At 39.2% G+C, this 26,519-nt stretch overlaps 1 protein-coding gene across 4 annotated transcripts in view; it reads right to left on the reverse strand.

Annotated features, from left to right (window-relative positions):
* tspan9 (tetraspanin 9) overlaps nucleotides 1-26,519 on the reverse strand; it is a 178,596-nt gene that overhangs the window by 125,930 nt on the left and 26,147 nt on the right. For 2 of the 4 annotated variants that reach the window (XM_008111339.3, XM_062982000.1), the window contains exons 3-4: nucleotides 21,102-21,122; nucleotides 17,947-17,970 (exon numbers count right to left, since the gene is read on the reverse strand). The exons of 1 other annotated variant lie outside the window; for it this stretch is intronic. In XM_008111339.3, the coding sequence (XP_008109546.1) occupies nucleotides 17,947-17,970; nucleotides 21,102-21,120 (43 nt within the window). In that variant the 5' untranslated portion in view covers nucleotides 21,121-21,122. The remainder of the gene's footprint in view (nucleotides 1-17,946; nucleotides 17,971-21,101; nucleotides 21,123-26,519) is intronic. One more of the 4 variants, XM_062982001.1, reaches the window with a different exon arrangement.

Below are 26,519 nucleotides of genomic sequence, written 5' to 3' on the forward strand. Positions count from 1 at the left end.
AAATGCAAATCAAAACCTGTTAGTATATTTCATTCTTCTTCTCTGCCTTTCACAGCCAGAAGTCTTACTTCTTGCTTTTCTTTCAAGCCTTTCTCCAAATGTATCTATTCCATAAATGTGCAACTTCAGATTTATTCGTATAAATATGCATTTGCTCTCATTCATTCCTTTTAATAACCCTGCTGAAATTTAAATTGGAAGATCTTTGGGGGCATGTGCCTATCTTGTTTAGTTATGAAAAGTGCCATGCCATACCACTATATAAGCTAATATGAGATGAAATCATCAATGGATGAATGGGAGATCTCTGACAGTCCTTTAAAATCACTCTAATGTTTCTAGAAGAAGAGCATGAAATAACCAGTCATTCATCACATCCTGTTCACATATATTAGCTAAACGGTACAACATCCTGTAGTCGTTTCATAGAAAACCAGAAAAATCTCAGTTTGCTCCAGGCATGGAATATAGTGAGGCAGTAGAGGAGATGTCCAACTGAGAATCCCAAATAACCCTTCTCCACTGCAAATTTCTAGATCACATAGGATGTTGCCATAGTGGTTAAAAGAATCACTGCACCATAATTATGTTGTCTGTAAGTGCCCCAAAGGTCTACTACACTGCTAAAGCAGACCTGTATCTCTGGGATCATCTGAATCCAGTGCTTAGTCCAGTTGCTAAACCACAACAAAACTCATGAGACCCCATAGCTCCCAAATGATAAACCAGCATCCACCTCCAATCTGTTTGTCTGTCTGCCTGTCTCTTTTACATTCAGTGTTAAACAAAAGATTGAATTGGTAGTCAGTTTGGGGTCTTCAGATAGGAAAAGTGGACTCCTGAAAATTTTAATAACTTGTGGGAGACAGACAAGTTTTCCTTCACTACTACCCTTCTCTTTGAGAATAAGAAAAGGAGATTATATCTATCTATGCTGCATGACTGTACAAATTTGTTTTTCTCTAGTGGTTTTTCGGTCATTTGTGCGTTAAATTAAAAGGGAGTGTGGATAGGAATTTGCGTCCCTTGGACTGCAAGAAGATCCAACCAGTCCATACTCCAGGAAATAATGCCTGGCTGCTCACTGGAGGGAAGGATATTAGAGGCAAAGTTTAAGTATTTTGGCCACATAATGAGATGACAGGAAAGCTTGGAAAAGATCATGATGCTGGGGAAAATGGAAGGAAAAGGGAAGAGAGGCCGAACAAGGGCGAGATGGATGGACGGTATCTGTCAGGACCCAGGCTGCAGAGCACCAATAACCATGCGCAGAGGCCAGAATCTATCTAATATCTTTATTAAAGGAATATATAAAGTCAGTAAAAACAAGTGAAGAATATAGTTCAGAAGTAGACCTTTCAGGAAAGGTCAAATATAGTCCAGGAAAACAATGTCCAATATGAGATATTAAAGTCCAAAGTTATAATCCAATAACCGAAACACACACCTTGCCAAGCAAAGCGTGGGGAAATGACAGGGTCCTTTTAGTCCAATGGAGCTTGACAACAAAGGCTGGAAGCAAACTAGATGCTTGGCAAACAAGGCTTGATACGTGGCAACAAGAGGCAAGAAGCAAGAACGAGGTCCGTGGCAAGATCCGAGGACTAGGCAGGCTTGAAACTGGAACAAGGTCCGAGGGAACTGGAGTAGCGTAGTCCACACACAATCTACTCCCGAAGCTGACGAATTGACTCCGCAAGGATTTCTTTGTGGCAAACACCTATATAGGATCTTGTTTTCCCGCCAAGGAACACTTTCTCTGGGGAACAAGAAACGAAACCCATACTGTGTCCAGACGCATGACTCCTTAAAGTTTCCCAAGGGAAGCAGACTTAATCAGCTAATTGTCTGGCAGCTATCCTGGCGCTCCGGTGAGTCGCCTCCCGAGCGCCTCTATCTTGATTATAATAATCCCGGCGAGAAAATGGGGGAGATTTCTGCTCAAGGCTTGTTTGGCTGACTTCTTGTGGGCAAACATCTTGCAGGTGCAAGGGCTCCAATTCTGGCTGAAATGGTGGGAAACCCAAGTTTTCCTCTTCATCTGCCTCAATAGTACCAGGAACGGGACTACATGGCCCATGAGTCATCACAGTATCTTTGAAGTGACTGGCTTGACCTTGAAGGAAGTGGGGGCGACGACGGCCGACAGGGAGCTCTGGCGTGGACTGGTCCATGAGGTCACGAAGAGTCGGAAACGATTATACGACTGAGAGTGTCATACACGTATTTCCAAAAGAGACCGAACACGAGTGTGTCATTACATTACATGGAAGATGCTTAAGGAATTTTCAGAGAAGCATTGGTACAGAGAGTTGGGAGAGACTTCAAGGTTCATCCCCCTGCCATGCAAGAAGAAATATCAAAATATTCCTAACATATGACCATTTTGATTCTGTTTAAAAACCTCAAGAGAAGGAGCTACCACACTCCAAGGAAACATATCCTTACGTCAAACAGAACTTACCATTAACTTAGGTGGAATTCCTTTTCCTAGTTTGAATCCATTACTCCATGTCCTAGGGTGGCTCTACTACACAGACACTATCTCATGATTGAAAGTGTCAAATTATGCTCCCTATTCTCCAGTTCTTGTTGAGCCAACAGTCAAAAAGGAAGAGGGAAGGCCCATTCTACACTGCCATATAATCCAGATTATCAAAGCAGATAATCTGGATTTTATATGGCAGTGCAGATCCAGCCTAAGTTATATCCCATTTGGATACTTGGAGTTCCCTTTGAAGAAAGTTCATACATTTTGGCTGGCTCAAAGAGCTGCAGACAGACTGTTGTGACAAGGACTGGCTACTGGGCATGTACAACCTCCCTGTTGCAGCAGCTCCACTGGCTGCCAGCTTGTTTCCCAGCACAATTTGAAGTGCTGGTTAGTTGTAAATTGAATTCTCTTTAATGTTGTAAATCATTTAGTCTCCTTTAGTGGAGGAAAATGGAAGGAGGAGACGCAGCAGCTTGTGACCCTGTAGAACAGTGGTTCTCAACCTAGGGTCCCCAGATAGATGTTTTTGGCCTACAACTCCCAGAAATCCCAGCCAATTTACCAGCTGTTAGGATTTCTGGAAGTTGAAGGCCAAAAACATCTGGGGACTCCATTTCTCCAACCACTGCTGTAGAACATCCCCACAATGACATTTCTGTTGTTTCACTCCTCTATTTTCCCAGGATTTAACTCATAATATTATTTACAAGTGTAAACATCATTGACATATAATGCTCCTCCTTCTTACTGCCTATTTAGTCTATTTCTTTGAAATAGTTCAATACTCATCTATTACTACAGTGATAGCTATTATATCATATTTGTTTTGCTGAGTTAAAAGCTCATGTTCATCTTGTTTAATTTTCATGCTCTCTGTTTTAGGGTTGAGATAAGACAAAGGGCTATAACAATTACTTGCTTGGTTAAGGTTCCCCCCATTGTCAAATTCTTGTACTTTTTACCCAGTTCTGTTTATAACAATTGGATTATTACTCGTATCTCCTGCACTTCTTGAACTCCTGTCCCCAAGAATACTGTCTCTCCCCAACACACCTTTCTCCTGATAGGATTTGTGAGACTCTCTGTAAAAATATTCCTGTGAACTATTGTAATGTACAACCCATCACTTACCAGATGTCCATCTTTACCTGCTCTAAAACTGATTCAAAATGGATCTAGGATTCACCCCCTCTATCACCTGGGCAGGAAGTCCTTTAAAAATATGTTAATCCTATCTGAAGCTTTTAAGGGTCAAGAAGAGGAATTCAGTTCTTTAAACCACCTCTCCTCTAATTTGGTTCAAAGGGAAGGGTGTAATGAGCAAATACAAAGGCTAGCAATGTAATTTGCAAAGCAACATTAATAACAAGTGTCTATAGAGCCCACCAACTGTGTACACAGTTCTCTCTTCCTTATGTGCATGTTGGAAACATCTCAACCATTCTTCCATAGTAGCTGTATAGCAGCACTACAGTGTGAAATGCATATGCAAACTAGGGTAAGTTTGGCAGACTTAAAAATGCTTAGAATACTAGTATCCTAGTGTAACATGGTCTGTTGGCACAGGTTGATATGAATAATTTAATTTATTTTTTTGTTTATATAAGATTTCCATAAGACACCACACATGACAATTCAGATGGCAATTGTGTCTGCTTAGGGAGAGGAGGGAACCGTTTAAAATCAAACTTAAAACATCGTCCAGTTTTGTTTTTAAAAAATGAGAAAAGCATTCCAATTTATTAAGTGTTATTCAAGCTGAGCACTCTAGCTTAGAGGGGGTTGCAGCAAGCTTGAATGAACAATGGGGGCTTGCACAGCTGTCAATACCCATCATTTTTGTGATGCATAGCAGTGTTAGCATTCAGCATGCCGAAATTTGTCTTGCCACAGTCTTTTCCTGGTAAGCTTCCAAATCTTTGGCAGGATGTTGAATGATTTTCTAAGAAAGAGATCAGCTTACAGTAACAATGCAAATCAGGGATTCCCCACAACTGTGGAGGCCAGCAGACAACTTTTTTTTTTTTTTTGCAAAACTAGAAGTGCTATATGGTTGCAGAGGTAGTGCTGGTAGTTGTGAGGCTCCTGTCATTTAATCCATTGCTTTTCCCACAATCTGGTTCTGTCTTAACCACCACTGCCATCGCACGAAATCTCACTACAATCATCAAGGATGTGGGCTTTCCTTTATCCTCACCTCTGCCACTAATATAGATATCTCATGTTCTGGTCACAACTGTGGGGACCTACTAATACCTTCAAGGTTTCTCTATGTGGTAGTCTGCTACTTTTATCCCCACTGAATACCATGTGTCTTTATCCATAGATACCATGTCTGAACCCAGTCTACCTACCTACGTATCTATCCATCTACACAAACACACACACACAGAGGACAAAATCATGTTTGTATCTATGTGCCTTTAAGTCACCATGAATTTCATTGGATTTTCATAAACAAGGAATAAACATTACACAATGGTAGCATGATACACAAAAACAGTATTTTATTAAATGTAACACAGATTAGCAAATAATGCAATTACACATTTCACTATCAAACTAACAGGTTGAGAACCACTGATTTTAAAGTATTATTTATTTTCTTTTTGTTGGTCACTTGAGAGTTCCATTTAACTGAGAATGTACTGTATTATAATATACATATAAAGGACACACAAATCTTTATGCTGAACTAACTGAAAACTCCAACTAGTACAGTTTTCCCCCCAAAACTAATCAAGTACATGATCAGGCATCTGAGCAAGTAAACTAATATCGACAAAGGTTTGTGTTGAAATAAAAATGTTAGATTTCTCCTTTCCACACTCCATTTTTCCTACAGTTGCAACACAGACTAGCAGACTAGCTTCTTTGAGGATGGAGAGTTTCATTTTCAAAGCAAGTGGCATGGCCATTCCCCTATCCCAACCTTCCTTCTTTTCTGCTTTACACAAGAAAATCCCAGAAGGGAGAGGAGGGAATGGAGCAGATCATCTTGCCCTCATACAGATTGCAAATATCTGAAGCTCAATTTGCATTCCTGCATTCCTCGCAGCTGATCCTTTCCTCCCCTCTCTGACCTTACCGTGAGGGAGGGGTGAGCTAGGAGCTGCCATTGTTCCCTCCTATGTTGTGCACCCCTTGTCCCCTTCATCTGCCATTGTTAATCATGTCACTCAATAACAAAATGTAAGTATCGCTATCACTCAGCCCTTCCTGAGTCTTTGGTGCAAAGGAGCAACAGTCATACCTCTTGCCAACCAACTCTGCAAGCCAACTGGTGTGTAAGGTTTCAGGGTAAGTTGAAGGTGCCCATTAATACTGCTTTGCCCTCCATGCAGTTCTGGGACTTTGTTAGGGCTGAACAGCTGTGAAGACCCTCACCAACATTGACAAGGGAATATGTCAGAGTATTTGCAGCACAGCAGTAGTTGGATGGAAGCAGTGGAACGCAGAACGAAGAGACACTCAGAGACGTTGGTAAAACTATTTCAAAGTTTTACTGCATGCAGCAATAATCAACACAAACAGACTTGCAGACGACAGACGAACACAGGACTGCTCTGTTCTCCAACAGAACTTGACTTGAACTCTAGGCAGACAGAACTCAACTGAACTGCACTGATGCAATCGTTATGCACAAACACTTGTGTCTGGATACTCCCTAGTTCCAGCCACACATCAAGGTCATCATAGCTTCTTGGCAATTAACTCTTTCCACATTATGGTACATCCTGGATGATGCAATCAGTTGCAATACAAGCATGGCACAAATTGCATTTAAACACTATCAATACACAAATCCCACATTAACAGAATATGCTGCTTTGGAGTGTGGTGGATTCTCCCCTCCAAACAGAAGGCAAGCCACCAGGCGCATGGCAAGGGGCTGGACTAGCTGACCCTTGTGGCCTTCTCCAGCTCATATGATTTTGGCTTGTTAAAACCTTGTATGTAATTGTTTCTTAGCCTGCTTTTTTCACATCGCCTTGGTTGATGGTTCAGTAAACTTGAATAGGTTTACTACTCAAGATGGTAAAAAATGTTTGTGTTGTAAATATAATTAATTAAAATCAATTTACATCTTAAAATAAACCATCAAAAGATTGGTTTAAAAAAATTAAAGCCCATATTAGCTTGATCCAGTTATTTAACTGAAATTTATTACTATATATATTTACTCGTCTACTGCGCCATATAATGTAAAAATATAATATAATATTTATATAATATATAATTTATATAATATATAAAAATATAATGTAAAAGGGGGGAGTTTCGAAAGAAAGAAGGAGAAGCAGCGTCCTTCCAACAGATGATAGACGATGCTACTTCCTTCTTTAGAACAGGGGCACAGTTTTTCCTTCATCTCCCAGCTGAGAGACGGTGGAGAAATGGTTTGGGAGGGAAGGGACACTGTTCCTCCTCTGTCTCCCAAGTTAGGGGACGAAGGAGAAATGTTGGAAATAGCAACTTCCCAAGCCTACACTATTTGATTTGTTAACGTATATATTTGCTAACCCATATTCTAGGCGTATGTTGATTTGCCAGTTTGACTGGACCTCTTTGCAGTGGGAGGGGTTATAGACATGTCACTGTACTGAGCATGTTCAGACTCAGGGCTCCATTTTGTATTCAGTATGTGTTTGGTCTTCAATGAAAGCAGATGTTATGTATCCAGACCTCAGTGGAGGTGGATGCATGCTGTTGTTTGGACTTCAATTGATGCCTATATGTTTGTGGACTTTACTGAGTACAACTATATTAAGTACTGTGGACTATTGATTAAGAATGATACCCTGTGTACTCAACACAGAGAAAAGCTACATCCTATCTATAACTGAACTTTAATAAGAAATGTGCCTGTATGGTAAATTAATAAAAGATATTTATGAGTAAAGATATGCTATTTTTCAAAGAAGACTTTATTTTTATCTCCGAGTGCATATTTTAAACTAAGAGGTTTTTCAAGGGAGTGTATATATTTTGGGCAACTGCAATTTCAACTTTAAAAAAATAACCATCCTCTGCTAACCAAATATATTTTTGTAGTGGCATGTTTTTGTCCTTAACAGTTCAAAGACGTGGTTCTTCAGTTTAACGCCTGAGTTACCTATGTGCCATTACATGAATGCTTGTAAATATCACTTGTTCAAAGAGTTGACTTCTAACAAGGTCATGTTTTTCTTGACTAGTGGTTTTTAAAGAGTGGTCTCCACATGTTCATGCAGATTCACATTTGCCAAATGGATATGACACAATTTTTCCTTTTCAGTAAGATTATGATTGCCAAAAGGAAAAGGCCCCCAGAGACTAAGTGCCGTTATTGGAAAGGGTGCAATTTCTTCACTGTCTCACAAGTTGGGGGACAAAGGAGAAAGGGTTTGAGGTGGAAAGAGCCACTGTTTCTCCTCTGTCTCCCAAGTTGAGAATAAAAGAGAAATGGTTTGGAGAAGGAAGCCCCTACTCCACCATCAGGTCGAGGCCAGTGAGTTCTCAAGTCTCAGCCTAATGGACGGGCAAAGGCACCTTTTGGTGAGTGATTCTAATGTGCTATCAAATCTAATGTGCATCTCAATTTTGGCTAAACAATTAAGTCAAAAGAGATGTGCATTAGATTCAAGTAAAGAGTCTTTAAGATGTATGAAAGGAGGAAAAGAAGATAAGGAACTCCAAGATAAGGAAGCTAAACTTTAACTAACTTCTTTAAAAGGGAGATTCATTGAAAAGTGGAATTTGTGGTTTTAAATATAGAAACAAACTAGTCTTGCATATACCATACTTCATTAGCATCTTGTACTGTAGTAGAATAACAATGTCCAATGAGACACTTAGACATGCTTGAATAAAGAAAGAAAAAATTACAAAAGAAATTTAATGAAGATACATTGATTTCTCCCACCTATGCTTCTGACTTGCATTAGAGCAAACAACAAGAGTAGACTAATATTGGCCAAAAAAAGAGATCTGCAGAATAATATACTCTGCAAAAAAAAAAAAAAGCATTGACATCTATTATTAGGTACTGATCACACTAAGAGTTAAATACAATATACTTGCAAGGATCCCTGAACATTATTTCTAAGGTTTCTCCAGGCTAAACATGTTGCATTCACTCCTTGCATACACAGCCAGATTGGTGACAGAGGAAGTTTTTAAAGAATTAGCTATGTTAGTCTCTTGTAGGAAAAAAGACAGAAGAGAGGGGAAGAAAAAGAAAAGAAAAGAAACGTGGCAACACCTTTAAGATTAACTCTTTTTTACTTTTATTACAAATCATTGTCCTTGAATGAGGAAGATTAAAAAGAGAAACAGCTGCATTAAACTCTATTAGAAATTCCAATGGATTAGCAAAAGTATGAACAAAGGCAATGACTTCATGGCACACTACATATATTGATGCCGGTGCACCTGCCTTTTGACAGTTTGTTTGTTTTGTTTTTGATAAACCAGTCTTTTGACCCTTTCAAATTATAACCGGAACTCATTAATTCAATGCATGCTCTCCTCTCTTGACTACAAGTCAAATTAATGACTTCTGGTTATGTACAATTTACAGTTTTTTATTTTTATTGAGATTTTCCATTTATAATAAAAGTCTCATATATTTTTAAAAAATCACCAAGCAAGCAAGAAAGAAGACAAAAAAACGAAACATCAGACCAAAGGAATACAGCGTTTTTCAACCTGAGGGTTGGGACCCTTGGGGGGGGGGGGGTCACAAGGGTCCAGATCCATAGTCATTTAGGTTCACAGTGCTCTCTGGGGGTAGATGAATTACATCTCCCCTAAATCACTGCCAATTCCTCCCAAATCCCTCCAGTATTTTCTGTTAGGCATGGGGGTTCTGTGTGGGAAGTTTGGCCGAATTCCATCGTTGGTAGAGCTCAAAAGGCTCTTTGATTGTAAGTGAACCATAAATCCCAGCAACTACAACTCCCAGATGTCAAAGTCTCCAAACTCCACCAGTGTTCAAATTTAGGCATATTGAGTATTTGTGCCAAGTTTGGTCCAGATCCATCATTGTTTGAGTCCACAGTGCTCTCTGGATGAAGGTGAACTACAACTCCAAAACTCAAGGTCAATGCCCACAAACCCTTCCAGAATTTTCTGTTGGTCATGAGAATTCTGTGTGCCAAGATTGGTTCAATTGCATTTTTGGTGGAGTTTAGAATACTCTTTGATTGTAGGTGAACTATAAATTCCAGCAACTACAACTTCTGTGTGAATGTGCATGCAGCAGATTCAGGTTTTGGGTGGGTGGACACAGTCATCCCCTTCACCAACAACCTCCATAATCAGGTTGGTACATGGGCTTTGGGAGGCAGTTAACAGGCCATTGCTGTTGCTTCGCCCTCCGTACAGCTTCGGGCTAGGCAGTGCAACAGCATTCTTTCTTGCAAACCACTTCCAGAAGCCATCTGGCAGACAGTACAGGTTGACAAAGACAAGGACACACAGACTGATAGCTTTTATCCTAGAGCTGTGGCTATGTTGAAATCAATGGTTTTGCATTGGTGTGGCATTGGGGACTGTGTGGTGATGGTTGAGGTGTGGAGGGACTGGTCTTTTGTGGTGTGTGCTGGGGAAGACATTTAATTTCGTAGTGCAATAGCTGCTGCTGCTGCTAAGTCACATAGTTGTTTCCGACTCTTTGTGACCTCATGGACCAGTCCACACCAGAGCGCCCTGTTGGCCATCGCCGCCCCCAGTCACTCCCAGTCACTTCAAGGATACCATCCATCTTGCTCTTGGTCGGCCTCTCTTTTTTTCCCCTTCTATTTCCCCCAGCATCGTGATCTTTTCCAAGCTTTCCTGTCTTCTCATGATGTGGCCAAAATTCTTCAACATTTTCTCTAGTATCCTTCCCTCCAGTGAGCAGCTGGGCATTATTTCCTGGATGATGGACTGGTTGGATCTTCTTGCGGTCCAAGGCACTCTCAGGATTTTCCTCCAGCACCAAAGTTCAAAGGCATCTCTCTTCCTTCGTTCAGCCGTCCTTATGGTCCAGCTCTCGCAACCATAGGTTACTATGGAGAATAACATTGCTTTGACTATGCGGACCTTCGTTGCCAGTGTGATGTCTCTACTCTTCACTATTTTTTATTATTTAGATTGGCCATTGCTCTCCTCCCAAGAAGTAAATATCTTCTGATTTCCTGGCTGCAGTCTGCATCTGCAGTGATCTTCGCACCTAGAATTATAAAGTCTGTCACTGCCTCCACATTTTCTCCTTCTATTTGCCAGATATCAATAGGTGTAGTTGCCATGATCTTGGTTTTCTTGATGTTTAACTGCAACTCAGCTTTTGCACTTTCTTCTTTCACCCTGGTGATAAGGCTCCTCAGCTCTTCCTCACTTTCAGCCATCAGAGTGATATTATCTGCATACCTAAGGTTGTTAATGTTTCTTCCAGAAATTTTAACTCCAGCCTTGGATTCGTCAAGCCCCGCACGTTGCATGATGTGTTCTGCGTACAAGTTGAATAGAGAGGGTGAAAGTATGCAGCCCTGACGTACTCCTTTCCCAATCTTGAACCAGTCTGTTGTTTGTTTGTTTGTTTGTTTAGAGCATTTATATTCCGCCCTTCTCACCCCAAAGGGGACTCAGGGCGGATCACATTACACATACAGGCAAACATTCAATGCCTTGACATAGAACAAAGGCAAGACAAATGCAGGCTCCGAGCTGGCCTCGAACTCATGACCTCTTGGTCAGAGTGATTGGTCTCAGCTGGCTGCTCACCAGCTTGCGCCACAGCCCGGGTGATCTGTTCTTACTGTGGCTGCTTGGTCTTTATACAGATTTCTCAGAAGACAGACAAGGTGACTTGGTATCCCCATACCACCAAGAACATGCCATAGTTTATTATGATCCACACAGTCGAAGGCTTTAAAATAGTCAATAAAGCAGAAGTAGATGTTTTTCTGAAACTCCCTGGCTTCTTCCATTATCCAGCGGATATTGGCAATTTGGTCTCTCAATAGCACAATTACAATAAAACTATTCAATTCTATTATTTAAAAAATGACTCTACTCGTCACTCTACTCCCCCTTCTTTCATCTTGTAATTTAATCTCATTTTATCAAATTATCTAATCAAGTTTTATCGTGTTTTAATTTATTTTAGTGAACTTTTACAGGGGCTTTAGCATAGTGATTAGTGTCTATCTGTCTGTATTTTTTGATTTTGTCTTTTGTAGTTGATATGATCTGTGAACTAATCAACAAACAGATCTATCTATCATGTAGCAGCCCAGACTTCAAGGTAGTGTCCTTGAGACCACTCATCCCCTCCTTCCTCTCGATACAGGACTGTCCTATGAATGTACACAAAACATTCACATTCACATGGCGCCCTGGCTTAAAGAATGGGGTAGCTCCTGTGACCTTTCATCACCATCTCCTGCAGCAAGAAGAGTCGCAAACCTTGCCCCGGTTTTCAAAGTTCTAAAATACTTGCCTGAAGATTTGCAAAAAGGGTGAAACCATTTAATAAATTCTTGAGCAATGAGATAACCAATGATGTCCTAATTTGTGGTTCTGACTCTAGTAAGTCAAATGAGTAAGTCTACAATTAAAAAACAAGAATTTTATAAATAAGATTTTATCTTCTTTTATTACAATATGGATGGGGGTCTTTTATGTTTTAATTAGTATTTAAATTAGTTGCTAATTAGGTCATTTGGTTTGTGTAATTAGACTAGTTTTTGTTTTAGAGTTATTTAGGAATCACATATGCTTTGTGTTGTCGAAGGCTTTCATGGACGGAATCACTGGGTTGCTGCGAGTTTTCTGGGCTATATGGTCATGTTCCAGAAGCATTATCTCCTGATGTTTCACCCACATGTGTGACAAGCATCCTCAGAGGTTATGAGGTCTGTTGAAAAACTATGCAAGTGGGATTTATATATCTGTGGGTGGTCCAGGATGGGAGAAAGAATTCTTGCCTGCTTGAGGCAAGAGTGAATGGTGCAACTGACCAACTTTATTAGATTTGAATGGCCTTGCAGGTTCAAAGTCTGGCTTCTTCCTGCCTGGGGGAATCCTTTTTGGGAGGTGTTAGCTGGCCCTGATTATTTCATGTCTGGAATTACTCTATTTTTTAGTGTTGTTCTTTATTTATTGTCCTGATTTTAGAGTTTAGTCTTAAAAGTGCGGACACGTCTCTATTTCTTCTCCTTCCCTTTCTCCTTTTTTTGCTTTGAAAAATAACCTGATGCTGCTCTTGACAATACAATACACATATAACAAACTGTACCCAAACCTTACTAATGGGCATCAGTAAAACAGTAAATGCTAAGAGAATTGCTTCATATACACAGCAATTCCAAGATTCCTGCGGAGCACGACCTTAAATATTTCATACAACACATTTGTTCAGATTATATAAGTGTTGCATAATGCCCCATGTAGTATGAACTGCATTTCTAATTTAGGATAAGAAAGTGTAGTGTAGTAGAGCATGAAATGTGAGCTGTCCTTAGCTTAAGTCTTGGTCTAAAACAAAGTTTAGGTCTCTTTAGGAATGTCATTCTCACAGCCAAAATATTTTCTCACCTGGAAAAATACACAATGTTTCTAGGAAGTAACACTTAAGGTCTGTTAGTGACTATTAGTTACTTCCACCTAATACTGTTATGTTCCTTATTTATAGAAGCATATACAGTAGAGTCTCACTTATCCAACACTCACTTATCCAACGTTCTGGATTATCCAACGCATTTTTGGAGTCAATGTTTTCAATATATCGTGATATTTTGGTGCTAAATTCATAAATACAGTAATTACTACATAGCATTACTGCGTATTGAATTACTTTTTCTGCCAAATTTGTTGTCTAACATGATGTTTTGGTGCTTCATTTGGAAAATCATAACCTAATTTGATGTTTAATAGGCTTTTCCTTAATGCCTCCTTATTATCCAACATATTCGCTTATCCAACATTCTGCCAGCCCGTTTATGTTGGATAAGTGAGACTCTACTGTAATTATAAAATACAGGTGGAACGAACCTCAAAGACCATTGAGTCCAACTCCTTGTCCAATGCTAGATCATCCCCAGCATGGAACCTCCAGCCTCTTTTTGAAAATGTTCAGAGAAGACCTTACCATTTCTCCAGGCAGCTGTTTCCATTTCCATATCTCTAAATGTCAAGAGGTTCCTTTTAACATTCAATCAAAATCTATGCTCCTATAACTTAATATCATTAGACTTGGTCCTATCCTCTGGGGCAGGAGAAAACAAGCCCACAGCCCTTTAGATATTACAGTGGTTTAGATGTTTAAATTTAAAGGGTTCAATCATGCTTTCTCTTCCCTTCCCTTGTCTTTTCTTTGCCAGTCTTCCATTCAACAGGTTGAATATACCCAGTTCCTCATATATTTTGTTCAGCACACCTCTTCTCTTACTTGTTGCATTTCTCTGAATCTGCTCCAAATTGCCTTTATTTTTCCTAAAATGAGCCATCAAAACTGAATACAATGCACAAGATGAATCCTGATCAAAAGACTAGTACTTGTCTTGCCTCGAAAAGTAAAGGCCCATCCATATAGCACCTAAACCAAGGGAGTTCTAGCGTTAAACAGGGAGATGGCTAGACGACATCAACAGAAAAAAAACACACTGATTTGCTACAAAGCAGAAAAACTGCGGGATAAAAAATTCATTTTATCCCAGTTTCTGGCCAAAAGATGTGCATCTTCATGTCTGTGTGCTCTTGCATGCCAAAAATACGTGTTTTCCTTCCCTCCCCCTTGTGAATAGTGTTCTAGCAGATTTACGTCCCTTTTAAAAAGCCCGAAACATTTGATCAGGTGATTGGGTTGTCAATCGGATGCAAAGCTGATTGAAAAGAAGCATGAACAGCCAGCCAGTAGAACTCTCTGAAACTATTTAACACTGTAAACACTGTAACACTGTAAACAGGGTTTTAATACATCATTGGGGAAAGGAGACATCTGATGGAAGTTAAAATTCCCTCTGTTATGTGCTGATCCTTATATGCGCACATGCAAATATGATTGTATTTATTATATTTGCATGTGAGCCTATAGATCAGAATATAACCATTATAAAAACAACTTCCAGTGGATGTGCCCCGTCTGCCCTCCATTTTATCCCGAGACACAGAAGGGCTATGAGGTTGGCGGGGAAAGAAAGTTTGGGACTGGCAGGTCTATGTGGGGACCTGCTCTGAGGTCCGGGTTTTTGCCCCTCTTTTTAATCCTGTGTTTTGGTGCTGTCTGGAAGCGCCCTATGTTTCTATTAATAAAACTGAAATACTATTTACTTTCTTTGCTGCAGTATCACACTATTGAGTCATATTTAATTTATGATTAAGAACAATCCCAAGGAGCTTTTCACATGCACTACTGCTAAGCCAAGTATTTTAATGTTGTAATTAATCTAATTTTTATTATATCCATTAAATGTCATTCTATTATGGTTAGCTCAATTTTCTAATTTATTAAGATCCTTTGAACTGTTCCTATCTCTGAATATGTCAGCTACTCCTCTCAGTTTTATGTCATCCACAAACATGATGTGGATTCTGAACAAAAATAGTGAAAAGTGTTGTCCTTGGGACAGTTCTTTGCAGCATCCACTCAGATCTTTGTCCAGTTTGGAAATACAGTAGTCTCGCTTATCCAACATTCGCTTATCCAACGTTCTGCATTATCCAATGCAGTTTGCCTTTTAGTAGTCAATGTTTTTGTAGTCAATTTTTCAATACATTGTGAAGTTTTAGTGCTAAATTCGTAAACTGCTATTGAACTGCTTTTTCTGTCCATTTATTGTAAACATGTTTTGGTGCTTAATTTGTAAAATCATAACGTAATTTGATGTTTAATAGGCTTTTTCTTAATCCCTCCTTATTATCCAACATTTTTGCTTATCCAACATTTTGCCGGCTCGTTTATGTTGGATAAGTGAGACTCTACTGTATAGCTATCAATGATGACACATTGAACACAGCTCCAAGCAATTAAACTATGTAACAAAATTTGAAAGAAAATCTGTTTCTGGTTTGAAAGTGTTATTTCCTGTTTAATCATGTGGCACTTACTTTGAAAGTAACAAACTGCCACAAACTATGTTGCATTGGTTGAGACTCGATGCAATGTTCATTGAAAAACAATAGCAAAATGTGTTGCAGGATGTCCCACAAAAATAAAGTTTTTGCTGTTTAATAAACCTTTCCCATGTATAAATGTCAATTAGGAAATGACATTTATAACCCAGGAACAAAAATCATGTTACAAGTAGTTATAGTACTCCTATCTGTTCAACATTTAATCAGTCAAAATATGACTTTATCAAATGTTTATTGAAATCCAGATAAATTGCATACACAGCATTACTATCATCTACTAACAAGTGACACAAAATGTGTGTGTTTGTGTGTGTGTGTGTATTGATAGTCTGGCAGCATTTTTCTTGATAAATCCATGCTGGCTCCAACTAATTGTGACCACAAACCCTGAAGAGGGCAAGAAGTCACTTTTGAGTGTTCAGGGCCTTTCTGCACTCGACACAGTGTAAAACCAGTTAATAGTGTTGCCCCACATTAGAAAATGTTAACGCTTTGAAACATCCCTGAAGAAATTCACTTCTGATTCAGAACTGGCCCCATAGTTCACACTTTGCAGAGTGGTGAAAATGGAATACAGCAGAATCTCGCTTATCAAACATAAACTGGCTGGCAGAACATTGGATAAATGGAAAGTTGGATAATGAGGGATTAAGGAGAAGCCCCGGTGGCGAAGTGCATTAAAGTGCTGAGCTGCTGAACTTACAGACCGAAAGGTCCCAGGTTCAAATCCCGGGAGCGGCTTGAGCGCCCACTGTTAGCTCCAGCTCCTGCCAACCTAGCAGTTCGAAAACATGCAAATGTGAGTAGATCAATAGGTACCGCTCCGGCGGGAAGGTAACGGCGCTCCATACAGTCATGCTGGCCACATGACCTTGGAGGTGTCTACGGACAACGCCAGCTCTTGGGCTTAGAAATTGAGATGAGCACCAACCCCCAGAGTCAGACATGACTGGACTTAACGTCAGGGGAAATCTTTACCTTTACCTAAGGAGAAGCCTATTAAATGTCAAATTACATTATGATTTTACAAATTAAGCACCAAAACATGTTTTACAACAAGTTGTTTGGGAGCGTGGCTGCACTTGTGTTGTTGCTGGGCATGTTATCCCGCTGCGCGTTGCTACCTAGAGAAACAGCTGTAGATCCGGGAGGGAGGAAGACTGCCTTGGATAATACAGAACGTTGGATGAGCGAAAGTTGGATAAGCGAGACTCTACTGTAGCACTGCAGTTTTTTCATCCTCCATTGGAAGAGGAACGGCATAAACTTTGGCATTCATGTTGAAAGCTTTTCCTTTGCCATGTGGGTAATGTAAACACAAAATAACTGTCTTCAAGCAAAAGAAGGCAAGTTGGTCAAGATACTCACAATACTCCTTTTATTTCAGCCTCTTCACAGAAAGATTCAAAGGCATCTCTCCACATTCTTTTTGGTCTTCCTCTTCCCCCTTCTCCGTGTCTTCCCTTTTTATCTTCCCCAAGCCCTACCCTTCATACACACGTCTGTCACAATCACTCAGCTGGTAGTCATTGACATGTTTTGAGCCACGGCATGTATATCTTCCCATTGGATTAATAGATAAATATTGTGTGTTTTCTTTACTCCAAGGGCGAGGGCCTCAGCCTTCTTCACTCTCTTACAAACACTTACCCGTGTTGTTTGTCACCACAGCAGCAGCCATGGAACTCTGGAGAGCTCCCAAAATTTCTACTCAGTCATCAAGCACAAGTTCTTCTGAGAACAGAATTGACAGTAGGGATGGGAGACCTGTGACCCTCCTGATGTTGTTGAATTTCAACTCCAATCTGCTCCAGACACATGGTCAACAGCCAGTGAGAGGAGTTGTAATCCAACAAAATCTGAAAGATTTGGATGAAAGCAATCAATTTCTGAGAGGGTGTAAAAAATGTATTTTGACTACTGTCAACCTCATAATAATCAGCACATATAACCATTGTACTTTTTTTTATTTTAATTACAAACCAAATACTGATTGCTGGGCAAAGGAATTCATCTCACAATGCTAGTAAATGGTATGAGTTGGGGAAAGTGATGGTTCAGCACCATTATTTGCAAACATTTTCATTTCTACATAAAACATGTAGAAATGAGAATCAAAATAAAAAAACTCATGTGAATTGGGCTGATTTTGAAAATGCAGAAGTGACTATGATGTGTCTTGCCTTTTCCTCTAGACTGGATTTGAACAGGATGAAAAGTCAAAAATCCTTTTGAATTGGCATGTATGTTTGGAGGAGAATATTTCATATAAATCCATTGGTTTCAAAGTATTGACAAAAATAGCCTGATCACACCTCTCCAGACTTATTAAGAGAAGAAATGAACCTTACCTCCAGAATTCACACATCTGCATGCTGTGTGTTTCAAAGAAATAAAAGGCATTTATTAAAATGCAAACAGAGAAAACATACACAGCTGAAAAACTATGAAATATATTTTAGTCAATGTGAGAAACATATACATGACATAAAACACATAATAAGTACTTTAGGGACTCTTCCAGGCTGGTCAAAGGAAGCATGTGTTTTCATAATACAGTTCCTTGACTTTCCCTGTTGCATCAACTCCATGTCTACTTGTTCTATTCTTTTAAAAAAAAACAACTGAAGGACATCAAAGGAGGAGCCAAAGAGTGGAAGCTCCCTCTCACTTCAACTCAAAGTAAGAGAGAAGCAACCTGCAAAAAAGAAATAGCTGATTTATGGGTTCTGAAACTCTTCTAAGAATAGGAGAAAGCAAAAGCATTATCCACATGCCAACATTTGTCTCAGTGCCTTCACAATTCCTACCCTAGGGAGTGAACACAGAAAAGACAAACAGCTCATATTGCCATGTTTGCCTGCCTACAGACTGCAGCAGTGTGTGCTATAAAAGCTCAAAGAGCCCTTCCTTCCACTGGCTTTATAAATCATCATAAAAGAATGAAGATTGGGAATCTCCTTAAAAGCTCTTTTTCTTTAGTTCTTAAAACTTGACTAAATTGACTGGGAGACTGATGACTATTGTGGTAATATTAACAATCTTGTCCATGCTATGAGCTATCATCTCTCAGAAGAAGAAAATTACAGGCAGTCCCCGAGTTACAAACACCCAACTTACAAATGACTCATTGTTAAGAACGGGGGTGAGACAACAGGAAGTGAGAGAAATCAACTCCAGGAAGGGAAATTCACTCCTGAAAAACAGGGTTGTTGTATGTCTTTTGGGCTGTGTGGCCATGTTCCAGAAGTATTCTCTCCTGACGTTTCGCCCACATCTATGGCAGGCATCCTCAGAGGTTGTGAGGTATGGGTTCTGAGGATGCCTGCCATAGATGTGGGCGAAACGTCAGGAGAGAATACTTCTGGAACATGGCCACACAGCCCGAAAGACATACAACAACCCTGTGATCCCGGCCATGAAAGCCTTCGACAACACTCCTGAAAAAGTTATCATCGAGAAAAAGTGTCTCCACTGAAGCTTTATCACCAGTTCTTGTTTCCACAACAAGACAATTGTTTTGAAAATCCAAAGATTAGAAGAACAGAAAGTGAGGTGAAATCTTCTGAACAGAGGTACAGACAGCAAAACAAACACCACAGTGGTGTTAACCCTTCCCTGTGCTATTCAAAGCTGGAGTTGCACTGAAAATAGTCCCTGTTCTTACTTACAAATTCAACTTAAAAACACACCTATAGGACCTATCCTGTTCCTAACTTGGGCACTCCATGGGTATAAAAATATTCTGATTAACAACTATTAATATTTGTTTAACATTACAAAAAAGAAAGGAGTAAACATTCAAGACTATAAAGACGAGAAAAAGTCAATGGGAAATAGTGGGAAACAGTTTCCTATTCCAAGCAGAGATATAAGATGTTAGAACAGTGGTTCTCAACCTGGGATCCCCAGATGTTTTGGCCTTCAACTCCCAGAAATCCTAACAGCTAGTAAACTGGCTAGGATTTCTGGGAGTTGTAGGCCAAAAACATCTGAGAACCCCAGGCTGAAAACAACAATTAATTGATGTCCTTTGTTGGTGAACAATTAATTCAGGTAAGGGCAAACTTCGGCCCTCCAGGTGTTTTGGACTTCAACTCCCACAATTCCTAACAGCCTATCAGGATTGTGGGAGTTAAAATTCAAAACACCTGGAGGGCCAAAGTTTGTCCATGCCTGCGTTAACCCCTTCTAGTTCTTCCAGTTCCTGCTCCCATTGTATATGAATAACATGGAAAGATGTAAAAAAACAACATGTTTGTTACTAGAATTGAAAAAAAGACATTCTTCAAGCAGCAATTAAAATCAGACAAGAGCTAAAAGATGCAGTAATTGAATGCAAACAAACATTGGAAGTTACAGAACAAACTATAGACAAGTAAAAGAGAGAAGGACAAGTTGTAATACATGAAATTGATCAGGAATTGCCTACTCAGAAGGAGGAGGCAACAAATCAATAGGAAGTGAATAGAGAAATGTTTATGGGCAGATTGTTTATGAGGATGTCATACAAAAATGGATTTAGACTGAACTTCAGAACAAGGAAAAACAAGGAGTTTTATCCAGTACTACAGACCAGGTGAGGTTTAAGCTTTCAAACTTTGCTCAAGCAGATGGTCATAGAATCATAAAGTTGGAAAAGACGACATGGACCATCCAGACCAACCTCCTGATCCTATTACTTAAAGGGTTTTTTTTTCCTATGTGTTGTTTTAGAGTTATTGAGCTTTTTAATGCACAAGTTCCATTTCACTGAAATACTATAATACTATACACCTCTAAAGAAAATGAAAAGAAGAGAGGAAAAGAGAAGGAGAAAATGCTTTGCTAATGTCTTATACAGTAGAGTCTCACTTATCCAAGACTCGCTTATCCAAGGTTCTGGATTATCCAATGCATTTTTGTAGTCAATGTTTTCAATGTATCGTGATATTTTGGTGCTAAATTCGTAAATACAGTAATTACAACATAACATTACTGCGTATTGAACCACTTTTTCTGTCAAATTTGTTGTATAACATGATGTTTTTTGTGCTTAATTTGTAAAATTATAATCTAATTTGATGTTTAATAGGCTTTTCCTTAATCCCTCCTTATTATTCAAGATATTCGCTTATCCAAGGTTCTGCCAGGCCGTTTAGCTTGGATTAGTGAAACTCTACTGTAATTAAAAAGAAAGCACTTCAGGATGGGAATTAAAAAATTGTAGCTGGTGACAGGAATACTCAGCAAATAATCCAAAAGAAATACCATTTGGATATGTTTACAATTTTGGGAACTACAGCAAAAAAAATCACAACCCACAGAAACACTTGCTCCTAGAGAAAATACATACATAAACTTGCACACATTTCCATGCAACCCCCAGTTTTTCCATGCAATGAAAGGATGGAAAGAAAACGCAGTTACATTTGGGAGAAACACAACACAATCAATACAGAAATTATCACATCCCTAATTCTAAGCTTTGTTTGGAAAATATATGTGTGCATATTTGAAAACTTACCAATAGCATATTCCTTCATATCTGACAGAGAAAGAGAAAGACAAAAGAGAGAAGGTGCTAAAACACACAACATGTTTGAATTGCTGTGTACAGAAACAAGAATGCTTCCTGAGAGTTCCTGAGAGTCTTCTGTTTTTATCTTTCATTACTGTAAATTAAAAAAGAAATCTACAGTGGGGGGGGGGGAGTATTTAGTCAGATACCAATTGTACAAGTTCTCCCACTTAAAAAGACAAGAGAGGCCTGTAATTGACATCATAGGTTGGGCTCAACCATGAGAAACAACATGAGAAAACACATCCAGAAAATCACATTGTCTGATTTTTCACAAATTTATTTGCAAATTATGGTGGAAAATAAATATTTGGTCACCTACAAACAAGCAAGATTTCTGGGTCTCACAGACCTGTAACTTCTTCTTGAAGAGGCTCCTCTCTCATTACCTGTAGTAATGGCACTTATTTGAACTTGTTATCAGTATAAAAGATGCCTGTTCACAACCTCAAGCAGTCACACTCCAAACTCCACTATGGTGAAGACCAAAGAGCTGTCGAAGGACACCAGAAACAAAATTGTAGCCCTGCGCCAGACTGGGAAGACTGAATCTGCAATAGGCAAACAGCTTGGTATGAAGAAATCAACTGTGGGAACAATAATTAGAAAATGGAAGAGATACAAGACCACTGATAATCTCCCTCGATCTGGGGCTCTACACAAGATCTCACCCCATGGGGTCAAAATGATCACAAGAACGGTGAGCAAAAATCCCAAAACCACACGGGGGGACTTAGTGAATGACCTGCAGAGATCTGGGACCAACGTAACAAAGGCTACCATCAGTAACACACTACGCCGCCAGGGACGCAGATCCTGCAGTGCCAGACGTGTCCCCCTACATAAGCCAGTACATGTCTGGGCCCAACTGAAGTTTACTAGAGAGCATTTGGATGATCCAGAAGAGTATTGGGAGAATGCCATATGGGCAGATGAAACCAAAATAGAACTATTTGGCAGGAACACAACTCGTCATGTTTGGAGGAGAAAGAATGCTGAGTTGCATCCAAAGAACACCATACCTACTGTGAAGCATGGGGGTGGCAACATCATGCTTTGGGGCTATTTCTCTGCAAAGGGACCAGGGCGACTGATCCATATACATAAAAGAATGAATGGGGCCATTTATCATGAGATTTTGAGGGCAAACCTCCTTCCATCAGCAAAGGCACTGAAGATGAAACGTGGCTGGGTCTTTCAGCATAACAATGATCCCAAGCACACTGCCAGGGCAACAAAGGAGTGGCTTTGTAAGAAGCATTTCAAGGTCCTGGAGTGACCTAGCCAATCTCCAGATCTCAACTCTATAGAAAACTTTTGGAGGAGTTGAAAGTCCGTGTTGCCCAGCGACAGCCCCAAAATAGTACTGCTCTTGAGGAGATCTGCATGGAGGAATAGGCCAACATACCAGCAACAATGTGTGTCAACCTTGTGAGGACTTACAGAAAACGTCTGACCTCTGTCATTGCCAATAAAGGATATATAAACAAATATTGAGATGAACTTTTGTTATGGACCAAATACTTATTTTCCACCATAATTTGCAAATAAATTCATGAAAAATCAGACAATGTGATTTTCTGGATGTGTTTTCTCATGTTGTCTCTCATAGTTGAGGTCTACCTATGATGTCAATAACAGGCCTCTCTAATCTTTTTAAGTGAGAGAACTTGTACAATTGGTATCTGACTAAATACCCCCCCCCCCCCCACCCCCACTGTATTACAGTTGCTTCCCTGGATATTCACAAAGCATTTGACAGAATGGAATGTTACTTCCTTATTCATGTCTTAAGATAAAATAATGGTAATCCATTTAAAATTTTTATTAAAAATGTTCATATGGACTCTTAAATTAGAATTAATATCCACAACAAAGTAATTTTCCTTGTTAAGTGGTACAAATCAGTTCTCCATTATCCCCTCCATTGTTGAATATCATTAGCTCTAGGATCCAAAACAAATCCTTCAAAAATATACAATTTTAGTATAATTTAGAGTCTAGAAACATATATGACAGAATTATAGAATTGACACTATTGTTCTTTATTGCTTCTGAGAAAGAAGCATTGACTGAAATATTATGGTGAAGTAAAAGGTCTTTGAATTAACTTTAACAAATCAGCCCTGTTTTATCCTAAAAGTTTTATGATGCTATAATAAATGATAAACCTAATCACAGACACAAACACCCTTAAATGTCTAGTTCAGTGAAAATATATTAAGTATAATGCAAGTTTATGCTCCAACTACAGAAACAAAAGAGGAAGAAATTGAAAGATTCCTTGCAAATATCCAGGTAGAAATTGGCCACATACCAAAACAAGACATATTGATAATCATGGGCAACTGGAATTAAGCACAGGAGGCAAAATATTTCAGAAGAATGTGTCCACAGATCAAGAAATGAAGCAACTTATTGAAATTTGTGAAGCCTACAGTTGTTCCTTCCAAATACATTTCAGGCAACTGTATATACGGCCATCACTGGATGAGAAATCGAATAGCCTACATAATCAGAAGCAGAAGATGAAGAGAAGCGCCATGCTGTCTGCCAAAAATAAAGACCAAGACTAGATTGTGGCAAAGACTATAATCTGCTAATAAAAAAGGAGCAAAGCCGAAAAGTGCAATACATCTGTCATAGTACCAAAATACAATCTACAACACATCCTGATAAGATTCAAAGGCCATATTAAAAACATTGCAAATGTATGTCTTGATTCTTATTTGCTTCTCCGAAACTTTCTTCGCTGGATCTAAGGCAATCTGGGAAATACGGTCTCCTTTTATTTCACTCAGACATATGATCAAAGAAAACAACCTGCGGTTTTTCATGGATGAAGACCTTGCATAGTTCTGGCTCCTAATTGTGTTATATAAGTTTTATGCAATCATTTTTGATGTTTTTCTTTTACTGAATTTTTTTGTTCTTGTTAAGAATTTATTACCATACAGACTTGTGTAAAAATAAAAACACGTTGACCAAAAAACATCACTCCAAAAAATCTTGGTCAATTTATACATGGATCAGTCCTCAAATAGGAACCCAGTGCAAAGACAGAGATAAGAGGCAGAGGCAAGACGTTCCCTGCTCTCTTGCTCCAGCTGGAAAAAGAAAGGCTGTCCTTTTTCCTTATCTTCCTTTTCAGCCTAGGATAACATGAAGCAGGAGTGGATTAAGTGTATAAGTTTCGTTACAGACACTTCAGTGGCCATTTTGATTTCACTCTCTCTGCAGAGAACCTCATGCACTTAATCTCTTATTTAAAATACCCACTGCTGCTTCACTCCACCTCAAGCTTCACAAATGACTCTTCCACATTGCCATCCCATGCTCCCCAGGCTCAAGCAGCCTGGGGATGCTGGATGGCTGTCCTCTCCTACTCCTCCCTCCATATCGCTGCCATCTACAGAAGCAGCTGGGTGACCTACCTGATGATCAGCAGTTCCTTTCCTTCTTCCATGACTTGGAAAGGAACCTAGAAGAGGGAGGCTTTCCCCCATCACATCTCTCAAGTTCTCCTGTAGTTGCTCTAGCTGGGAGAATAGGTGCCTGTTGGCTCCTGACCAGTGGTACCAAACCAGCTTTGATATGGCTGGGCAGTAGAAACATCCTCCCACTACTGAAGTGGTTCAAGGCATCCCTGTTGGGCTGCTATGCAGGTCAAAATCAGAGTTTCAGATGCCAGTTCTAGACCACATTATGTGGCTGTGTAGAACTGCCTAAGTAAGCAAATTGTTAAAGATGTGAATATTACTAATGCTTCCTTAATACATGTTTTAGAGCAGACTTCTCCAACCAAGGACTGTGGGTGCATGTGGCCCAGGATGGCTATGAATGCATCCCAATACAATATCATCATCATCATCATCATCATCATCATCATCATTATTATTATTTTATTTCTTACCAGCCTCTCCTCATGGCTCGAGGCAGGTTACAAAACAATTACTCATATAAATTCGAGTATAAGCCAACCCGAATATAAGCCAAGGTACCTAATTTTACCACAAAAAACTGTGAAAACTTATTGACTCAAGTACAAGACGAGGGTGGGAAATGCAGCAGCTACTGGTAAATTTCAAAAACAAAAATAGATGCCAATAAAATTATATTAATTGAGGCATCAGTAGGTTAAATGTTTTTAAATATTTACATAAAACTGTAACTTAAGATAAGACTGCCCAAACCCGATTATCTATATACTCGAGCAAAAGCCGACCCAAATATAAGCCAGCCAGGATCCTCACTCGAGTATAAGCCAGGGGGGGCTTTTTCAGTCCTAAAAAGGGCTGAAAAACTCGGCTTATACTTGAGTACATATGCTAAAATAGGTAAGTGCTCTTAGTCAAGGAAATCATTTTCTTGAATCTGCAAGAGAGTAGGGCTGTTGGGGACAGACATGAAGGTCTCTCATTCATGGGATTGCCATAAGTCCAGGTCAATTTAACAGCAGTTAACAGCAATGCTGGTAAGTCCTTATTACATCACTACTAACATTTTTCCTCCTTTTCAATTTGAGGGGAATAAATGTAATTTATTTCATTTGAAACATCTCGTGGTTTTAGAAAGCAAAAAAACAAAAGGGGCACTTTCCAGGCTCTATAGCTGATGTCATTCATTCTGTATCAGATGAACAAAGAGAGGTAAATGATGGTAGCGAAGTGATTCATTTCCTACTATCAACCCACAACCCTGTTGCATTCACAGTCACTTGCAGGCTGCACAGAATGTATCACATGAGATCCATGATTTTAGTTACTTAAAGCAGTAACTTATTGCCTTTCAGCCCACCACATCACCTGAGACAGAAAAATTTAAAAGATGAAGCAAACAACTTAAAAAAATTAAAAATACACACAAACATTCCTGAAGAATCTCTGAAAACAGTTTAAAAACCTAGTTTCAACTGGAAGCTGGAGTGTCAATCATTGCTGTTAGAGTTTGCTATACCACATCTTTCAGAAACTCTGGAGCATAGTTATAAGCCTTTGAAGATAAGATAAAGGTTGAATGCTTTTTGTACTAATTTTAAATGATCAGCTTTCAATTCTAAATAAAAGAATTAAAGTGCTTTCATTCCTATGTAAATATTTTTCTAATTATAGTATTTGTAATGTATATAACTATATAAATGAATCATCAAAATATTGACATTATTCATTTATATTTGACACCAACTGTAAGGTACAAATCTGAAAATGCACAATTGGGCTGGCAGTTGCAATATTCTTTATTTTTTTAATTAAAATCTACAGATAACTCCCTAACAGAACCTGTGATACTCCTGATCATAAAAAATTAGCAGGACTAATAATAAATTCACAAAATGATAGAACAAAGTACTGCTAATACTAAAGC

Source organism: Anolis carolinensis, chromosome 5 (genome assembly GCF_035594765.1).
Source record: "Anolis carolinensis isolate JA03-04 chromosome 5, rAnoCar3.1.pri, whole genome shotgun sequence".
NCBI lineage: Eukaryota > Metazoa > Chordata > Lepidosauria > Squamata > Dactyloidae > Anolis > Anolis carolinensis.